This window comes from Ambystoma mexicanum, chromosome 1p (genome assembly GCF_040938575.1).
Source record: "Ambystoma mexicanum isolate Mex_15411 chromosome 1p, UKY_AmexF1_1, whole genome shotgun sequence".
Classification (NCBI taxonomy): domain Eukaryota; kingdom Metazoa; phylum Chordata; class Amphibia; order Caudata; family Ambystomatidae; genus Ambystoma; species Ambystoma mexicanum.
The window spans coordinates 1016527832-1016546656 of NC_090921.1; the positions used below are offsets into that span (position 1 = coordinate 1016527832).

An 18825-nucleotide genomic window follows, 5' to 3' on the forward strand; every position below is an offset into this window, starting at 1 on the left:
CATTGTAGGCAGATGTGCTGCAGAATGATTTTGACAAGCTGAAAAAGGAGCATGAAGTGCTGCTGGACCTCAACAAGCAGCTTTCCCAGCAACGTGACGCGTTCTGCACCAACTTGGCTCAGCTGGAGCGCAGCTCTACACCGCGACCCCATTGGGGGAAATGCGCAGGTATGTTCCTGTGAGGGGGGACATGTTTGCTGTATACCGCAATAATGTAGCTTCCTATTCAAAAGACGATTAGTTGAATAGTGTTTCTTTTTCCTTTAAGTACAAAAATGTTCTTGCATTACTAAGCAGTGTTTCACCAGGTGAAGTTTTCTCAGCAGTAATACAACAGAGATGGTGCTGTGAACTGAGAAATTAGTATCAAAACTTAAAAATCTTTCAATGAGAAAAGTACAGTACTTCTCCTATAACTGCAATATAACTTTTTTGTTCCTTATTACTTGGAATGTAAGTATTTATAATTTTATTATTTTACATAACAAACATTCTTTTTTGCACGCTGGTAAATTACCCAAATGGATTTAATGGTCTGTGGAACTACAGGTATTGTCACAGAGTTCTCTGAGGCCAACAAATGAGCCAAGACGACCAAACAGGCATTTAAGCTCTTTATGTAGGGAAATAACAATTACAATTATTAGCCCCTTAAGTGCCAGGCTATTATGCAAGTGTATGCAAAAAGGACAAGCATACTCTTCCTTGGCACTTTTAAATGCTTTCACAGTTAATTGTCAGGATAGGGCTTCTTCTTGGGGTTTTGGGAGTTCCTTCCATGTTTATATTGTCCATTCCCTGATATCTACCAGGCATTGGACCTTCCTAATCCTTTGTATCAGTTCAATTCTAAAGGAGTTACACCACTTGTTTTATCCTAGGCATTGCATTCCAAAGGATCCTTATCTAGTTGCAGGCTCTCAGTGGTACTGCCCACCAAGACTCACCTTCACAAGAATTCTTCTCTGCAAACAGGCCAACTGACATTGACAAAAGGAAGGATTGTAGAGGGGTTCCTGGAGGTTTGTCTGACTTTGGGTCCTTCCTGCTTTGCTACTCCTCACCCTTCCCTCCCCCCCACCTCACCTTTTCCCTCTTCCCACTATCTGGTCCTGCCTAAGGCTGACTTGTCCCACTGGAACCTGCCTGTTTTGTCTGACTGACACGCTCCTTCTTACTCCTACAACCTCCTCCTGTTGTGGTCCCCCCCCTTCCTGGTACTGCTTTCATCTCACCCAGTTATTGTCATGTATTGGAGGTGGCCAGTAGTTGTGCACAAGTTTGGGGGATGTTTTAGTAGAGTAAAGTGATGTATAGTATTTTCCTTAACTAAAGTCAATCAGTAGTCCAAAGCCAAAATGGCTGAACAGTGAGAGAACCGTATTGGTTGGAGAGAACGACGACTGTCTTCAAGGAACGCTCAAAGAATTCGAAAACTGCCTTTCATCCGGGTTTTGCACTAGGCAGGTTGTGCTTTCTTTAGTTCCTCAAGTTAGACCCAAAATCCTAGAGAATCCAGTGAAAATCTTGAAAAAGCAAACTCTGAAGAAAACACTGTAGCAGATAAGTAGCTGCAGTCAACAAAAAAGATGTCAGGTGGGAGCGCAGCCGTCTATTGCGAAAAACTGGATTTAATGATATTAACTAAAATCATTTAGCGCTTTAAGTAGACCCGGCATGTCAATTTGATGTGTAAATATTGCTGAGACATTTGTTGAAAACTGCTGCCTTTCGAAGAAAAGCTTACCGTACAGAAATGAAAGAGAGCAATTCTGAAACTACAGAAGTTAAAGCAATTTCAAATGAAAAGTTACAAGAAAAAGAAGAGACAGAAAAAGCGCTGTACAATAATTTTAAATGAACAATTGTTCTTTTCAAGAGTAGATGAAGGAGACTTCCAGCATAGATTTAGTTGGGGATAATTAGTGTTGGGAATTACTCGCAAATTGTGTAAGAAAAAGATCTCTATCTGAAAAGACAAAGCTAACATCTAAGTTAAGAGTACACCTTCCAGCACTTAGCGGAGGTCAAACAGGTTTAAAGGGGTCTACTAGAGGGAAGATAAATACAGTTCATTAAAGGGACAAAATATTGGGATGAACTAATAGTGTTATTCTTATGTCCTGTCCCCTTTCCTCCATAATCTTGGGACTTCCCACAGAACAGGGATGGGACCAGTGCCTGTTGCAAAGCAAAAGCATCAGCTCAGCAACCCCCAGCCACGCTCCCACGTGGCATCTCCACCCAACCCTCTGTCCATCTCTATGTGTCTGATGGGATGAGGCTTTGCACTGCAGATGCTCCTCATCACACCTAAATTAAGACAAATCACCCATGTCTCCTGCCCAACAGGCTCAAAGTCTGTGCTGGTTATCTTCAGAGGTATTCCTCTGATGACCTGCATAGCCTTTGCCTGTTTGTCTTGGGACTTTCACATAAGTGGCACTCTTGTGACAAGTGCGGATCCTTTTATTTTGGTTTCTTCTCTGCAGGCAAGCATGATAAGCAAGAGGCCTTTGCAGTGCCTCCACCATGGAACATTGAAGAATTTGTCCAAGAACAAGGTAAGTAAAGAGTTATTCATAAGGGTGCCTCGCATAGGCACTCCCTTCCCGGTTTCACCCATGCAAGAGGGATCTTTGATGAATCTAAAGGACTACTCGCCGTTTTCCCGGCGTTGACCTCCTCCCATGTGGCCAGTGAAAGGCTGAAGCTGCCGGATCCTGACCCTGGGGGTGGATATATGTGGGAGGATTGCATGGAGGTGATGACCCTCCCGGGGAAGAGATGGTATCGTAAGATCAGACGCAGTATCCCAATTTTCTCTTAAGGGATAACCCCTCTATTCCCCATACAAGAATGGCCTTTTGTGAAGCCTTACCACTCAGTCCCATTGACTTTGCTAACCACATAACACTTAGCGATGCACATACAACTGGGACGGAGATGAGGATCAACAGGAATCGGACTGTAAACCAAACTGAGCGGTCTAGTTTCTCAAACATTGATTGGTCTAAACCATCTTCCTGTGTGGAGGTGGGGGTTTAAACAAACAGTCAGAGAGCAACATACTGTGAGGCAGAAGGGAAGGGATTTTCCCTATACAGGGAATGACAGTGGTAAAGCCTGGACTCGAAGGACGAAGGAAGCTGTTTGAACGGCATAGACAATGTCCCCGGAAGGGCTAGAGACTTGACGGCAAGCGACCAGAGGCAGAGCGAGGGAAAGTCTACTCAAGCAGGCTTGACCGGTCAGACAGCCCAGAGAATTGGAGGTACTGGAAGTTGGAGCGTAAAACAGCAGATAACTCAGGGACGGTACATGGTGCAGTCGGCACTGTACCACGAGGAAGGGTAACCTCTGCAAACAAGATACCCACTCCATGGTGTGGGCGGCATCATGAAGAGAAACCAGGGAATGGGACGCCAAGCTTTCATCGTCAGAAGCCCAAGAGCTCTGAAAACCACGGGTGGACGATACAGTTTGCACCATACCGAGACGAAGGGGAACCTCTGCTAACAAGATCCCCAATCCGTGGGGCAGGTGGCATCACGACGAGACAACCAAGACTAAGAGGCCAGAGGGAGCTCCGTTCAAAAACCATGAGCCTAATAGCTCCAAAAGCCAAGTAGGGGAAAGACACCTGACAACAGGATACAGCAAGGCAAATACCTGTGGGCTGAGAGAGTGATCGGGGAACCAGAAGGGTGGAATGAATGTAGCCCTGAGAGTCTGGTTATCCTTGATGGTTTTGGCGGGAGAGTGCCAAAACTGGAAGGAACGTAATTAGAATGCTTTTATGCAGACAAGACACTGTTCCAAGAGAAATCCCAACCCAATACATGGGCATGAGGTGCCAGTGTGGGGGAGAAGTTCGAACAAGTGCTGCCTTAGGCAAATATACCAAGTAACACACAGTAAAATCCATTTTTGTATAACCAAGGAACTGTGAATCAATTAAGAGAAGCCCAGGCCGGCAAGTACACCAGGAAAGTGAAGTTATTTAACGATTCCTGGCAAGCGAGTATACCAGGTAATTTAGATTATTTATTTTTATTTATTTTAGTGTTTATAGAGCGAACCTGGCCCGTAGGCAGCAGAGCACTTTACAGAGTTCAGGAGAAGCTAGAGGTTAACGTGGAGAGCTAGCGTTTTTAACAGTAACACAGGACTGGGTGGGATTGTCAGGGTTTCAGTCCTGGGAGAGGAAGCGATGAAAAGAGTCATGTCTTCACAAATTGGTGGAACTGTATGATAGAATGGAGCAGTACGAGCCTCCGAGGGGAGTGAGTTCCAGCAGGATGGGGAATAGCAGAAGAACTGCTTTCTGGTCCTTTCCTTACGGGTAAGCCTAGACTCTAACCTTTTGATGGTCGAGCTACTGGAGGTGCGGGATTCTCCTGAGATACGGAGTTTGGCTAACAGGTAAGATGGGGTTCTGTTGGAGACCGCTTTGTATGTGATGCACACGGTTTTAAAGAGAATCCTTGGTGGGATGGGGAGCCAGTGGAGATCATGTAGGATGGGGGTTATGTGGTCGAATTTACGGGAACTCGCAATAAGACGGGCTGCGCCGTGGTGGGCAGCTTTGAGGGGAGACAGGTACGTGGCTGGGAGCCTGGCGAGGAGGGCATTACCCCCGTCGATTTGTGAGATGACCAGTGCGTAGACTACTGTATGGAAGTTAGCGGGTGGATGAAGGGTTTGATTTTCCTAAGTGTGGAGATTTGGAGCTCAGGCGGTTTGGACTTTCTTGGCCACATGTTTTTGGATCAAGAGACCGCTATCGACAATGAAGCCTAGGGATTTGGCTCAGTCGAGCCAGTTTTGTACTATCTGTTGTTTGGAAGGGGGAGGCCATAAGGACTAGGTTTTAGGCGGGTTGAGTTTTAGGTAGGCGGATGACATCAAGGTTTGGATGGTATCCAAGCGGCAACAGGGACGAGAGATGTCTTGAGGGCTAGTAACCTTGAGGTACAGCTGCATGTCATCCGTGTACTGGTGGATGGAGATGCTAAGGTCATTTAAGAGGTTTCCCAGGGGCTCCATATAAAGGTTGAAAATAATGGGTGAGAGAGTGCAGCCCTGCGGCACGCCACAAGATACCAGTAGGCTTTTGGACCTCAACTGCCCCATTGCACGGCTTGGAATCCGTTGGCAATGTATGAGGAGACCCAGTCAAGGACTTTTCCTGTGAGGCCCATTCTGGTGGCGAGGATCGAGATGAGCATGGGGTGGTCAACTGTGTCGAACGCTGCTGAAAGGTTTAGGAGGATGAGGAGGCAAGAGTCTCCTCTGTCCGTAACATGTAGTACCTCATCTATCACCTGAATTGTGTCAGTTTCCGTGCTACATTTGGTGCAGAACCTTGATTGGTAGTCACGGAGGAGGCCTAGTTCATTGATTTTGGCCAGCAATTGATTGGCTCGTAATGGGTCTGTAGTTTGCTAGGTTGTCAGGGTTCAGTGAGGGTTTGTTCAAGAGGGGGCAAATCAGCCCTGTTTTTAAAGAGTCTGGGAAGAAGCCTTCAGCGAGAGAGGCATTGACGATATTAAGGAGTGTGTTGAGGGCGCAGCCTTTGAGCTGTTTGATGATGGTGGCTGGTAGGAGATTATCCGAGTAGGACGTGGGTTTGATGGATGCAGGGCTGTCGGAGAGGTCCTTAATGGTGAGAGGGGTTAGGTCTGACCAAGCGGGGGGAGTTCCCGGTGCAGGGTCGGAGTGGCTCCTTGGAGGCCTTAGCAGAGTTGATAAACTCCCTGATTTTGGCAATTTTATCAAGGAAGAAGCTGTTAATGCTATTGCATTTCTCCTGCAAAGCCAGGACCTCAGTGTCTGGGGTAGGCCTGGCGCAGTGTCTGACAATGTTGACGAGCGTTCAATTCGTGTTAGGGGCACCCACAATTGCAGTGGTTTAATAATTTGTGTTGTGGAGGAGAGGTGAGCGAGTGAGGGGCAGAGTTGGCGGAGGCTGAGTGGGAAATTGAGCAGGTGGAGGTGAGTAGTGAGGTGGGGGGATAAGACCAAAGAGCGAGAATATAGAGGGAAGAATTGAAGAGGACGAAGGGAAAGGACCAAAGAGAGATGGGATGAAGAGGTGGACTGAGGATGAAGTGGGGAGAAGACCAACAAGTAGCTATGGAGAGGAGAATTGAGAAGAATGATAGAAGACAAAGTATAGAGGCGGCGGAGAGGTGAATTGAGGAGATGAGGAACAAAGATTGTCAAGGAGGAAGGAGGTTACAATGATTAAGGAGTAGCAGAAAGATTTGAGATTGGAGAAAAGAATACCTTAATATATGAGGTTAAAGGAGGAGGTAAGGATTATTAAATGTAGGCAGGAGAATAGAAAAAGGCTGAGGCATCAGGAGGCCGAGAGAAAGTCGACATGGGAGTGGAAGGAAGAAAGCAAGCCTGAGAGAGCGAGAAAGGGAGTGACGGAGTAGCAGCAGTTTGATGAGGAGCAGGTGATGGCGTGTCGGGATTTCGAGGAGGAGTGAAAGAGGGAGCAGCAGGATGTGGAGTGCAGGGGAAAGACCAGAAAGGATAAAGGGGGAAGAGCTAAGGAGGAGGAGGGGGCCAAGAATTAGGGCCACATTAGAGGGTGTCTTGGGACTTGAGTTGTAGGAGAGACTCCTCAGTTTGTCAAGGAGTATCACCCAGGAAAGTCCTGATGATCTTAGGAAAGAGGTGTAGCCTAACAACTCCAGGGCCAATGTGATCTTTAAAAGATCCCAGACTCTGTTGCCTAGTCTGTCTGGATGACCCAAGGCACTAGGGTTGTTGCTGCCAGGTTTTGCTTGCATTGCCATTCACATCAAGTCATGAAAGAAGTGCAATGCACCTAAAGCCCCAGGACTATGAGTGTCTTTTGTGCACTAAGAAGGCAGAGTCTAAAGGAGAAAGGGTAGGACTGAGGACCACAGTCCTATAGAGAAGCCTGACTAATTGGTTTATCTAAATCCCAACAATTGACCTTAGTTAAAGCCAATCCCCTTTTCTCTGTTGCTTGTAGTTATTTCACTTAAACTTTAGTTCTTGATTTTGCGTCATCTCTTGATGCCTCAGCAGTGACAGTATACTGTATGTAAAAGTGGCCTAACTCGGCTAACTGATCTGACTGTGCTAACTGGATAGTTACTTCCCTAACTAGGCTTAATTATATATGGACATGTTGTGCTACAGGAGCCTATGGAATCTGTTATCTTAAAACCTACAGTGAGTGTATTGTGATGATTCCATAGATGTCGTCACTTCTCCTCGAGGGGAAACCCCCGCCCCCTTTCCCATGAGACCAGGAAGGTGAGACTGCTGGGGATGGTACACAGCGGGAAGATCTCATGGGGAGGAACTCCCCCTCTGGGGACAAGAACAAGAATCTAGTGTACAGCCCTTATAAGAAAGTTGTACACGCCCACACTTTTTATTTGTATAGCACATAACAATGGCCCAAGTGCACAATGGCGCAACATACAACAAGAAACGATCAAGAGTCCGATCAGGAAAAAGATATCACCAGAGTTCAGGAGAACAGAACAGTTTCAGCCCCCACTTGAAGTTAACGAGCGAAGGACATGTTCTCAGATCCAATGGAAGAGCATTCCAGATCCTAGGAGCTGCATGAGGGAATGATCTCTGAGCCATGTAAGAGAGTCTGGTCCTTGGTACTCCAGAAGGCAGGTATTATTAGACCTCAGCATTCTACGGACCAGCTGCAACGAGATGCATTTAGACAAATACTTAGGCCCCTGCTCATATAAGCATTTGTACATAATGCAGTGCATACGAAAAGTGATCCTGCTGCAGACAGGGAGCCAATGTAAGGCTCTCCTGGCCACAGTGACATGGTCTGTTCTATGTAATCCCTCAACAATGCAGACAGCATTGTTTTGGATAACCTGCAAGCGGGTCAGTTCATATTTGGAGATGCCAAGCAATCGGCTGGAAAAATAGTCCAGTTTTGCCCCAGTGATGCCACGTGCAATGGTGGCGCAATTAGTGTTAATAAGGAATGGGCGTAACTGGGCAAGCAGTTTCAGGTGATATGAAGTACTGGAGACAAGACTGTTAACGTGTCCTTTCATGGACATTTCTTGGTCCAACGTGACCCTCATCATCTTACCCTTAGACTGAGTAGGAATACTACAGCCTGCAACTTTAAATAGGTGATATTCTAGACTAAGTTTATGCAGCTGTGTTGTAGTGCCCAACACCATGAGTTCTGAGTTGGAGTAGTTGAGTGCACGCTTATTAGCTTGCATCCATATTTGGAAAGGTTTGTAGGTCGAGTTCAGAGTGTTAGTGTCAGTGATGTTATTCACTGTAAGGGGGACAAGACACTGTGTGTCGCCAGCATAATTTTCATATATAATGCTTGCTTCATCCAGTTGTTCAAACAAAGGGAGAATAAATATGCTGAAGAGAGTAGGCGACACGCACAAGCCAGACGGGACAGCACATGTGATGGTGAACTCTTCTGCCAGAGCATCCTTAAAGAAAACCCTGGCCCTTCGATTGGCCAAAAAAGGATTTCAGCCACTCAGTGGCTGCTGTGGAAAAATGCACTGTGCTACATAGTCTCTCCGCCAGTATGGTTTGATCCACCATATCAAACGCGGTAGAGAGATCCAGTAGCACATACTTAGTGGTGTTCCCACTTTCCAAGGTCTTAAATATGTTGGTTTTTAGTTCGAGATGGGTAGACTCAGTGCTATGAACACTCTCGCCCCTCCTTTTTACACTCTTTACTAACCACTTTCTAGCCAGCAGATCAGTGTATTGTTGCAAGGTAGAGAACTTGAGTGTCCTTGAAAGCACTAAGGCGAAGAGCTACGGGAACCTAACTAATCCAGTTGGCCCAGCAGAGTTATGAACATGGATCCTGTGAAAGAGAGGAAGGACTTATACAATGGGCACAAAGCAGGTTGGCAACATTGTATAAAAATCAACAGACTTACATTGTTGTCAAACCACCCCCAGAGTAGCAGCAGGCGTGGAAGCTGTTGCAGGTGGGAGCAGATGCGCACCAAAGATCGGAGAGCAGAGAATGCTGGCCGCCACCATACACAAAGTTCCCTGAAGGTAACGGGAGGTACGAGTGGGCCGGCAGGGGCACATGGAGTGCAGGAGGGTCTTCGGAGCAAGCTGCAAGGGTTGCTGGGCTGAGGAAAAGACAAAGGGCCTGGGACCGACAACAGCATGAAGAGGAAAGCTTCCTCATTGGGGTGGTCAAGTAAATCCTACTGACCAGCGGGGAAGGGTCGGCATTACGAGTCCTCTTCCTCGTGGCAGTCCTTGGCAGGAGAGTGAACCAAAAGGGCCAGGTAAAAGAAGAGAACCAAGGGTCATGGACCCAACACTAAATATTCTTCAATATGAGAAATCCTCTTCCTCGTGGCAGTACTCGGCACGGGAGTGAGGCAGGTAGCTCAAGTGCAAAGAAGAAAAGGAAGATACAGGGGAAGGGGGGTTATTCTGGCTGGGTGTGGTGATAGTGGCAAATCCTACCAGGAGAGGGAAATCATTCTCCTGGTACTCACCAACCAGGTACCGTTGGTAAGAAGCCTGGGGTAGGGAGTCATTCCTCCTGGTTACAGTGGTGAACTATACAATAGCCTGTCAGCCAGGGGAAGGGAGGCATTCCCTTTGTTTTTTTTTTATTTTGGCTGGAAGAAAAAAAAAACGTTTGATTTGTGACTTTTTGGAATCTAATACCAGGAGAATTGAGTCAATCTCCTGGGAATGGAACTTTAAGTTGTTAAGACTTAAGTCTGAAATGTAAGGGGCAGAGGTAGGATTTGACACATAACTGTGGACTCTTTAAGTTACGAACATTCTGACAGACCCATTCGAATTTTAGTTGAGGCAGGGAAACCACTCTTAGAGTTAGGGAAAGTTAGGTTTTCTCTTGCTTTTCATTTGGCTAATAAAAGTCTATAGGTCCAAACATGCCACCTGTGTGTCAGTTTACTTCTTCTGCACCCTTACAGTTTGTAGCGCAAAGATCAATTACGGACCCATCTGTCAAGTTCCGAAAAATTGAATACCCTGGAATCTGCTGGACCCCACAGACCCCAGTGAACATATAGCCTGCAACGCTTTTAGTCTCTCATCACGTTCTTGGTGCCCCCCCTCCCTCCAGGGGGAATGGGAATGGGATGAAATAACAAAAAAATACACTTTCATTGTCTTCAGCCTCTCTGTGATCTGTAACGAGAGAGAACATTGGGTCAATGGGGGCCCCTTGTAATTCTTCCTTTCCACCTGTTGTCCCACTTCCTGAAATCCTAATGTGGCTGGCCACATCTGCTAATTGCCCAGAGGCGTGAGTTGTTTAACTCTTGTCCTTTTGGTTGGAATCTTGTTTTCTTATTAAGATCCTTGATTTCAATCCCTATAATAACAAGACTGTCCACTCACTCTTGGGGAACTCCATGATTTCAGCTTGCTGTCTTATTCACTGAAAGTAACTTGTTATCCCTAACATATTGTTAACTAATTAACCTATCCATAACTTATTTTACAATAACTTACATTACAATAGCTAAGTAGCTTGATCCGGTTTTCACAAAAACTGCCTGTGTTCTTCTTGTTTGCCAGTGGTCTAAATTCTAAAAACAGTCTAATCTTCAGCACTTCAGTGTGTTCTTTTGTTCCTTTCTGAATTGCTATTCAGCGACTCAAGTCCCATAAACACAAGGACTTCAGTAGAGGCACTCATTGGGCTCCACTTCTTTTTCCCCAGTTTAGCTTAGGAGCCTAACTTCGTTTTCAAGCAATAGCATGGAGGTTGCAGAGCAGTCTGAGAATACGCAAAAGACATGCAAGGCTGCACTGCTCCTGTGGTTTCTCAGGAACACAGCTCAAGCAAGGAAAGAATCTCTTGCAAAGAAGCATCACCTCTCCTGTGCTTCCTGAGGCACACAACTCGCATGATGTTAATGTCTCTCCTTGAATGGAACGTAGACTGTGCAATCAGTGGTGTATTTAGGCTTTCCGCTGCCCTAGGCCCTAATAAGTGCATGCGTCCCCAGCTTTACTCCACCATCACCAGATTCCGCCCCTTCAAAAAACTATGTCTGCGTTGACCAAACTATGCCCCTTCACCCACATTTTGGCTCCATAACATTAGAAGGACGTTTTTAAGGTTTCAGGGATTAGAACGTTATTGCTTCCTCTCTATTAATTCAAGCCTGTCATCTTCTATGTTATGTTAGTTTGAAGAGTGTTTTCAGATCTCTGTTGCTCAAGATTTGGAGAAGGCAGTATGTTCTACAGTTGAGTGCACTAGATGTAATTGTTACAACTAATTGTCTACTTTCGGTTAAGTCCGAAAACAATCTTTTAAAGGAAGTGACATAAGCTGTCTGCCAACTGGACACACGTGAGAGAAGGTTGGGATGAGGAATTTTCGATTCAATGTTCATATCTGGTGTCTCTCACAAATTGCCTGCTGTTACTCTTTGAGAAGCACCTAGTAATATTGATGTAACATAACTACATTTCTACATCCGGTCTTGTAAAATGTACATATGAAATATATGCAAGTGGTATAGGCATATCTTGTAAAAATGTTGAATAAAAAGAACGCAACCCCCTTCTCATGCTTACAGCTCGGGTGTTTCCAGAGAAAAGTTATTTATACATAATAATATGTAGAGGGACACTCCATTTCTTTCACAAACTAATAAAATTGTCAAGTGTTAATATTGATGTAATGTAAAATACAACTAAATAGTTTCAGGTGCAATGGGGTATTGGCTGTTGGAGATCATCACAAACAAATACCTATATCACCTGTTGTCTCTAACAGGTAACCCATATGCACTCCTACTGGGTCAAGAGGACATCCGAATATGTAATTAGTAACAAAACAAAGTAAAAAACATTTTATGGTAAATGCATTTTCAATACTGGGAATCACTCATGCTGCACTGATCACAGACTCTGTGCAACGGTACTCCGTTTTTCATAAAGTAAGATTTAATCAAATTCAACACATAATATAAAAATAACACTTTCAATAATGATGGTTATAATTCACCATTTAAAGCTTTCAGTCAAGATTGTCATGTGCTCACAGTTTCTTCTCAAAGCATTGTTTCTGGATTGTTAAACATCTACAACATCAAGGTTCCTTTTGTTTATTCCAAGAGCTAAAACTCATAACAAATATTGGTTTAAGTCAGAGTTCCAACATTCAATTTGTGGTCTACGATTTTCGGATGTAAAATCCTTCATCAGGGCCTTGTCAACACTGACGTATCATTATAACCATTTCCAGCTCGGGTGTTAGCAGGGGGCAAAATGGAAATAAGGTAGGTTACCTGCTACAGCCGATGTACTGCCAATCCCTTGGGCTGGAAAGCCATTCAAATATGGCAAAATCACAAGTGAAATTTGTAAGCTCTTCCTGGGCATAAACACCTCGGTGAACACAGTTGGAGACGGTTCTTGGAGTCTTTGGCTGTGCATTCTCACGGTGGAGTAATGGATAAGGTCGACCCTGAAAATTCATGTGTGGGAAGCAACAGCATTCCTTGTAGCTGCACAATGCCGGCACCTTTTATAACAAATGAAGTGGTACATACTGTTTACACAATTGCTTTTTGTGCAATTGTTTAAAATACCCAAAATTCCAAGAGAAAAATTGAGCAATGCATCGGACGTTCCAGCACAATATTACCTTTGTGGGTGTGGTTTAGGCTATGGGTCTTGTCAGCTTGCGTTTAAGATAATTTAAATGTTTGTTCATTCTGTAGAGTTGGTTGGACTGTACAATACATAGGAACATTTTGAGATGTGTGGGTATAGATATAGATGTCCTGCTGTCGTTTGAAGTACTGTTTCACAGTAAAAGTCCTACCTTGTATTTAAATTATAATTAATGTAAAGATTACTTATAAGCATCACAGTTATGCATTGTGTGACATACTTTGCAGTGTGGACTGAACAGCTTCTCTAAGGATAACTGAATGGATATCTTTACGGGACACTTTTACAGCTGTGAAACAGTGTGTACCTTTGGCACAGTTTTTTTTTCTCAGCCTTCTATGGGTTTGGTTATGCTTTCAAAAGATAGCTCAGGGGCAACGCGCTCACCTAGGATACAAGATGACGTGGAGCAAAACAGGTTTGATCCCTGGGTCCGCAATTAGAAACCTCTGGGTATTACAAATAATATTACAAATATAAATAACCAATTATAATTAATTAAAACATTCAGATTTACTCTTCACCATACTAACTTCTCTATGATCTTTTTCAAGGTTGTACCTTTTGGGTGGCCACAGACCTATGAAATGTGGGGCCGGAGAGCGAAATTAGTGATTGGTTCTAAACATCAATTTAGTGCCACCTGTGTGAACTCTGTGCTTGTGCTTGACTTACGCATCTGAAAGGGAAACCTTCATTTTTGCAATGGGTTGAAAAATAATACATGTAGTGCATTTGAATATAGTAGTGATTGCTTAACACAGTGTATGTGTGAATTGATTAGAAAGAACTCCAAAGATAATGTGAAGTGACACCAATAAAACCAATGAGGTTTTGGCTGTGTTGCATATTAAAGAGAATTTCGGAAAGATAAGAATGACCAAAGAGCTTTATATCTGTCATATATGCCCCTGAGAGCTGTATGACTGAATCACTAGAGACCTAAAGCACGCTGGGTTTGGTACGCATTTCCTTTTAATAAAAAGAAAGAAAAAAAAAGAAGTCACCTTAACAATAAAGCCTTTGCAAATATCAAGCATATATACAGGTTTGGCCATCAAAGACTTTAGCTGTCAAAGTGGGATGACTGCTAACAGCTCAAAATTGCTTGCAGTTTTGTGGATCAGCCAGACTCGAAGAAACAAAATTGGCTTTATATTTAAAAAAATGACATCCAGTAAATTGAAAATAAACTGCAATAAAATGCTGCTCCTCTGACAATCTGCCACCCTAGGCCTGAGCCTAGTCGGCCTTGTTGTAAATATGTCTATGTGTGCAATGACAAGTTTCTTTCCTTCTTTCCTCAAGTGTGGAAAGATACAAGTTCCAGTGGGCATGTGCACTAGATGGAAGCGCTAGCCCTGCAGAAATGTTGCACACTGTAAAATATCTTGAGCATGCGCATCAACTCCACCTGCGTGCCAATAGCTAGAGGTCCCACTGGGAAGTGCTTCAGGCTTAGCTCAGTGGCTAGTCTCTCGCTCATAACTTTTATGTGTCGCAGAGAGCCCATAGTTAATTAATTGTGGAAAAATTCACACAACTTCGTCAAGTTTTGATTCCATTTTCAAATACAAGAGGTCATATGATTAGAAATGATCCTAACAAAGATTACTGGATCCTGCCCCACAAAGCTTCTGCAATTCCTTAAAGATGATACTTGTTGATAGACCCACAGAGAGGTGCAAATGGGGACCTTAACGCATGAAGAACCTGCGGGGCAAACTCCTCATGATGAAAAGCAGTTCTAGAACGTTTGTCCAGGGTCTGTACTGCCTGGAGGGGTTGCTGGAAGCAAATCGGCTTCCCTAGCTTGCCCCATTCATCTTGGAATGGGAAGGGCCTAGCTGTCTGAAACAAAAACCTAATAAGCAAAGTAGTTGAAACCATCTCCCTTCACACCAAGAATTTTCACTCTGACATACCAATTGTAACACTTCCAGTGGGATCCTTGAACCCTCTTATAAACTTGAGGGGAAAAGCATCCTCCCACCTGATGCACAACCGCTAACTGCCTATCTAATCTGCTTCTTTGCTTTGGGGACCTGACAATTTTTACATTTTGATTTTTTGGATCTGTGGAAGTTGTCCATCACCCAATGCATCAACCTTCTGGCTGCACACTGCTCAGGTGTGATCAACATGAGGGCAGATGATCTGACTAGACTATTCTATCAGTTCAGTCGCATAATTGGACCCTGCACAACCAATGCTTCTACCCCCTTTTTGGGTGGGCCTCTTCACCACAGGGATCTTTTTTAAGCCGTGCTCAAATTGTGGGCAAATGAATATCTCTGAAAAGGATCCACATGAGGATTATATGCATTGTTTTACCCAGAACACAATGCCCCAGTCTGTTTTATGTGCCAAAGATGTTCAGTTATGACAAGGAAATGTTTGACCCCATGCAGGCCCAGTTTTGCCTTCCTAACATGTCATTCACAAAACGGCTCCAAAAGTGACTTGTTTTCAGTGAGGACGGTTATGTGCCTTTCCTAGTGTGAGATTTATTGGCCTGAAGGTGTTATTTGCTGCTGTGAAGGAGTACTTGGTTACCTGAACGCTTCCTCCTGTGTTTTCCTGGATTTCCCCCAAAGCAGCACTGCGAGCGCTGCTCTTGCTGCCTGGCCACTTCCTTAAGGGGGCGGAGCTTAGCCGCAACACGTGACATATCACGTGACTTTTACCAACTTGAAATTGCCGGCTCAGCCGCCCGAGCGGCGTGTTATTTGCTGCTGTGAAGGCGTACTTGGTTACCTGAATGCTTGCTCCTGTGTTTTCCTGGCTATCCCCCAAAGCAGCACTGCGAGAGCTGCTCTTGCTGCCTGGCCACTTCTTAAGGGGGCGGAGCTTAGCTGCAACACGTGACGTATCACGTGACTTTTACCGACTTGAAATTGCCGGCCCAGCCGCCCGAGCGGCATGTTATTTGCTGCTGTGAAGGCGTACTTGGTTACCTGAACGCTTGCTCCTGTGTTTTCCTGGCTATCCCCCAAAGCAGCACTGCGAGCGCTGTCTTGCTGTCTGGCCACTTCCTTAAGGGGGCGGAGCTTAGCCGCAACATGTGACGTATCACGTGATTTTTACCGACTTGAAATTGCTGGCCCAGCCGCCCGAGCGGCGTGTTATTTGCTGCTGTGAAGGCGTACTTGGTTACCTGAACGCTTGCTCCTGTGTTTTCCTGGCTAGCCCCCAAAGCAGCACTGCGAGCACTGCTCTTGCTACCTGGCCACTTCCTTAAGGGGGCGGAGCTTAGCCGCAACACGTGACGTATCACGTGACTTTTACCGACTTGAAATTGCTGGCCCAGCCGCCCGAGCGGCGTGTTATTTGCTGCTGTGAAGGCGTACTTGGTTACCTGAACGCTTGCTCCTGTGTTTTCCTGGCTGTCCCCCAAAGCAGCACTGCGAGTGCTGCTCTTGCTGCCTGGCCACTTCCTTAAGGGGGCGGAGCTTAGCCGCAACACGTGACTCTTAGGCAGAAACCTGTGCAGTTCCCTTAGGGACCACTGCAAAAGATTTAAGACTACAGGTGTTTGGCAGTAAACCCACTTGGTAGCAGTCTGTACCACACAGATTCACTTGGTAGCTGTGGCTGAGCAGTCAGACTTCCCTCAAGAAGAGTTAGGCAGTATACAGAGCATACAAAATAGGTACAGAAATACAGTAGCACAAGCAAACACTGACCAGAGCTTGGGTGTAAAAGTATATACTTATTTATTTAACACACTCTTATAAAACACACTTGCACTAAATTGGTAAGATCAGTTCAAAACACAATCACTATTATCATATGTACATCCCTGATTACTTGTTGGACAAGTCTTAGTTAACACCACTTATTTCCAGACAGAGTTGAGCGCTTAACGTTCGATGGCACTCCAACAAGTTAATTCAAAAGGGAGGGAAAAGCAGAATTATGGAAACATACACACTAAATACTTTTTAAAGAACCACAGCAAGTTTAGGAAGGCACAGTCTACTGGTGAGCAAGGAAGTTTAGGCGCCAGGCCCTTTTCAAGGGAGCCGGGCGGAAGATGCCCAAGATCAGACAGTTACACAGAGTCTTCGAAGTTTGTGGAGGTAGTTCGAAAAAGGTTTAGTTCAGTGCAGAAAAGTTAGCTAAGGTGTTCCAGGCTAACCCAGGTTCGAGAGACGAGGATTTAATACACCCCGTTCAAACGGTTGCAAGGGAAGCCAGGCGGAACACGGTACCTTAAATCGAGAGGATCCTCCAGCGGGGGCAGTTGTTCCTGGCAGCGGGTGCAAGTCGCAGCGTCGTCCAGAGGAAGAGAAGATCTCGTCGTGGAGGAAGGATGAAGGTCGTTGCACTGCCAGGGTAGAAACCAGCCACGGAGTTCTCCGGTACAAAGGGACTACCCTTTCGGTTCGCGGTAGTGGTGAAAATGTGGTATCCTGGTTGCCGGGGTGCTTGGCACAGGGAAGGCGGCCACGAGATGCTCCAGGAAGGCGAAAAGAAGGTAGACTGGTTATCCCCATCAGTCGAAGGAAGATCTCCTCTGTCATTGGGAAAAGTGGTGAGACGGTTCAGCAGGGCTCCGGTGGTGTCGTCGTTGCAGGCCGGCTCAGCTTCTCCCTCCTCGGATTCTTAGGTCCTGTGGCGATTTCTCAAGTTCCAGTCCCCAAAGCCCTGCTTTTATGCAGCACACCCCCATTCACTCAGCCTAGCTGTCAATCAAACATGCTAAGTGGTGAGCCGGCCGGCTGACCACTTGGCCAATCACACAAGAGTGCGACTTGAGTTACCAAGGTAACTCAGTCCAGGGTGCCTAAACCCCCTCCCACACCCCCTGTGGTACCCAGACAGAGTGGCACCACATTTGGAGGCTTCTGTGGAGAAGCCCGCCAAAAAGTGGAGCAAAGGGCTCGACTTGGGTTGGAGTCACAGAAGAGAACACAAACGCCATTTTAGAATCGAGTTCTGGCGAAAAATACCAACCGGCGAATTAATATTAAATAAATAAACCGGCGGTATGTTCGAGGCTATAAGAATTAAATAATTAAAGTTGGTAGCCTCGAACAATGGGAAAATCCCATAGACATATATTCGCGGTCGAATATAAAAAGTAGTATCCACTGCCACCAGCCAAAACTCGATCAGGGGGGACGGAGACGTGCCCCCTTGAACAACAGACCCCGGGGCAATCGAATTGCCCCGACCAGTACATCCACAATATGATGGTTTGTACTGGTTTCTGTTCATAATTTGGGACTAGCAAAGCCAATGGTGACTTTACATGCCCTGGGAGACAGTAGTCAGTCCCAGGGTATGGAGTCTATTTTGGGGGGTCGCTACGACACCCCTGGGTTACGGCACGGAGGGTGCTGTGTAACACATAATAAAAACACATGAGACCCTATGTAGTAAAAGACCCCATAGCCCATAAAACACATGGAAAGTTAAAGGAACACCTCAAATCATGTCTAAGAGTGGGAGCAAAAGAATCTCACTCTTAGCAGGAGAGAAAAAAATAACCCCAAAAAATCCAGCAAAGCTGCTGGGGGACTCACTAGGTTTGGGAAATTAGCCTTACAGAGAATTCTCCCTAACAGTGACGTATCACGTGACTTTTACCGACTTGAAATTGCCGGCCCAGCCACCCTTGCGGCGTTAAGCCCTGGAGGCAGTAAGGGCTGGAGCTGCTGTTTTGCTGTTTGGCTGTGACCTGTGACTGTGCCCATGCAATAGCCCTGTGAGTATCATAGACTGTGGCTATAAGTGTCTACTCCTTTTGTGTGAACTCTAATCAGTACTCAGGGTAAGGGGGGAGAGACGGACTCTGGCAGCTCCTCAAGCTGTCGGGCGTTCCTTATCCTGATACTGAGTGCAGCCTCAGTCGTCTCTGGATTTCCTGGAATGATTAGTCAGCCTATGACTTTTAATATTATACTCTAGGGGCCTATTTTTTTGGATACATTTCTTACTTTGAGTTTAACAAAGGACCCTTATTATTCTGTGTTTTACATTTAATCTGTATTTGAGGTACTGTTACGTGTCTTTTTGCCGCTCTCATTATTCAGTGCATTTTAAGAATTACTGTGTTACTTCATTGCTCTTAGTATTTGTGGCCTCTTTTCTTTGTGATATTTA

At 45.3% G+C, this 18825-nt stretch overlaps 1 protein-coding gene across 4 annotated transcripts in view; it reads left to right on the forward strand.

Moving 5' to 3' along the window:
* The window catches only part of TSNAXIP1 (translin associated factor X interacting protein 1), a 1023806-nt gene that overhangs the window by 742017 nt on the left and 262964 nt on the right, over positions 1 to 18825 (forward strand). For all 4 annotated transcript variants that reach the window (XM_069655260.1, XM_069655269.1, XM_069655286.1 and 1 more), the window contains one exon: positions 9 to 168. In XM_069655260.1, the coding sequence (XP_069511361.1) occupies positions 9 to 168 (160 nt within the window). The remainder of the gene's footprint in view (positions 1 to 8; positions 169 to 18825) is intronic.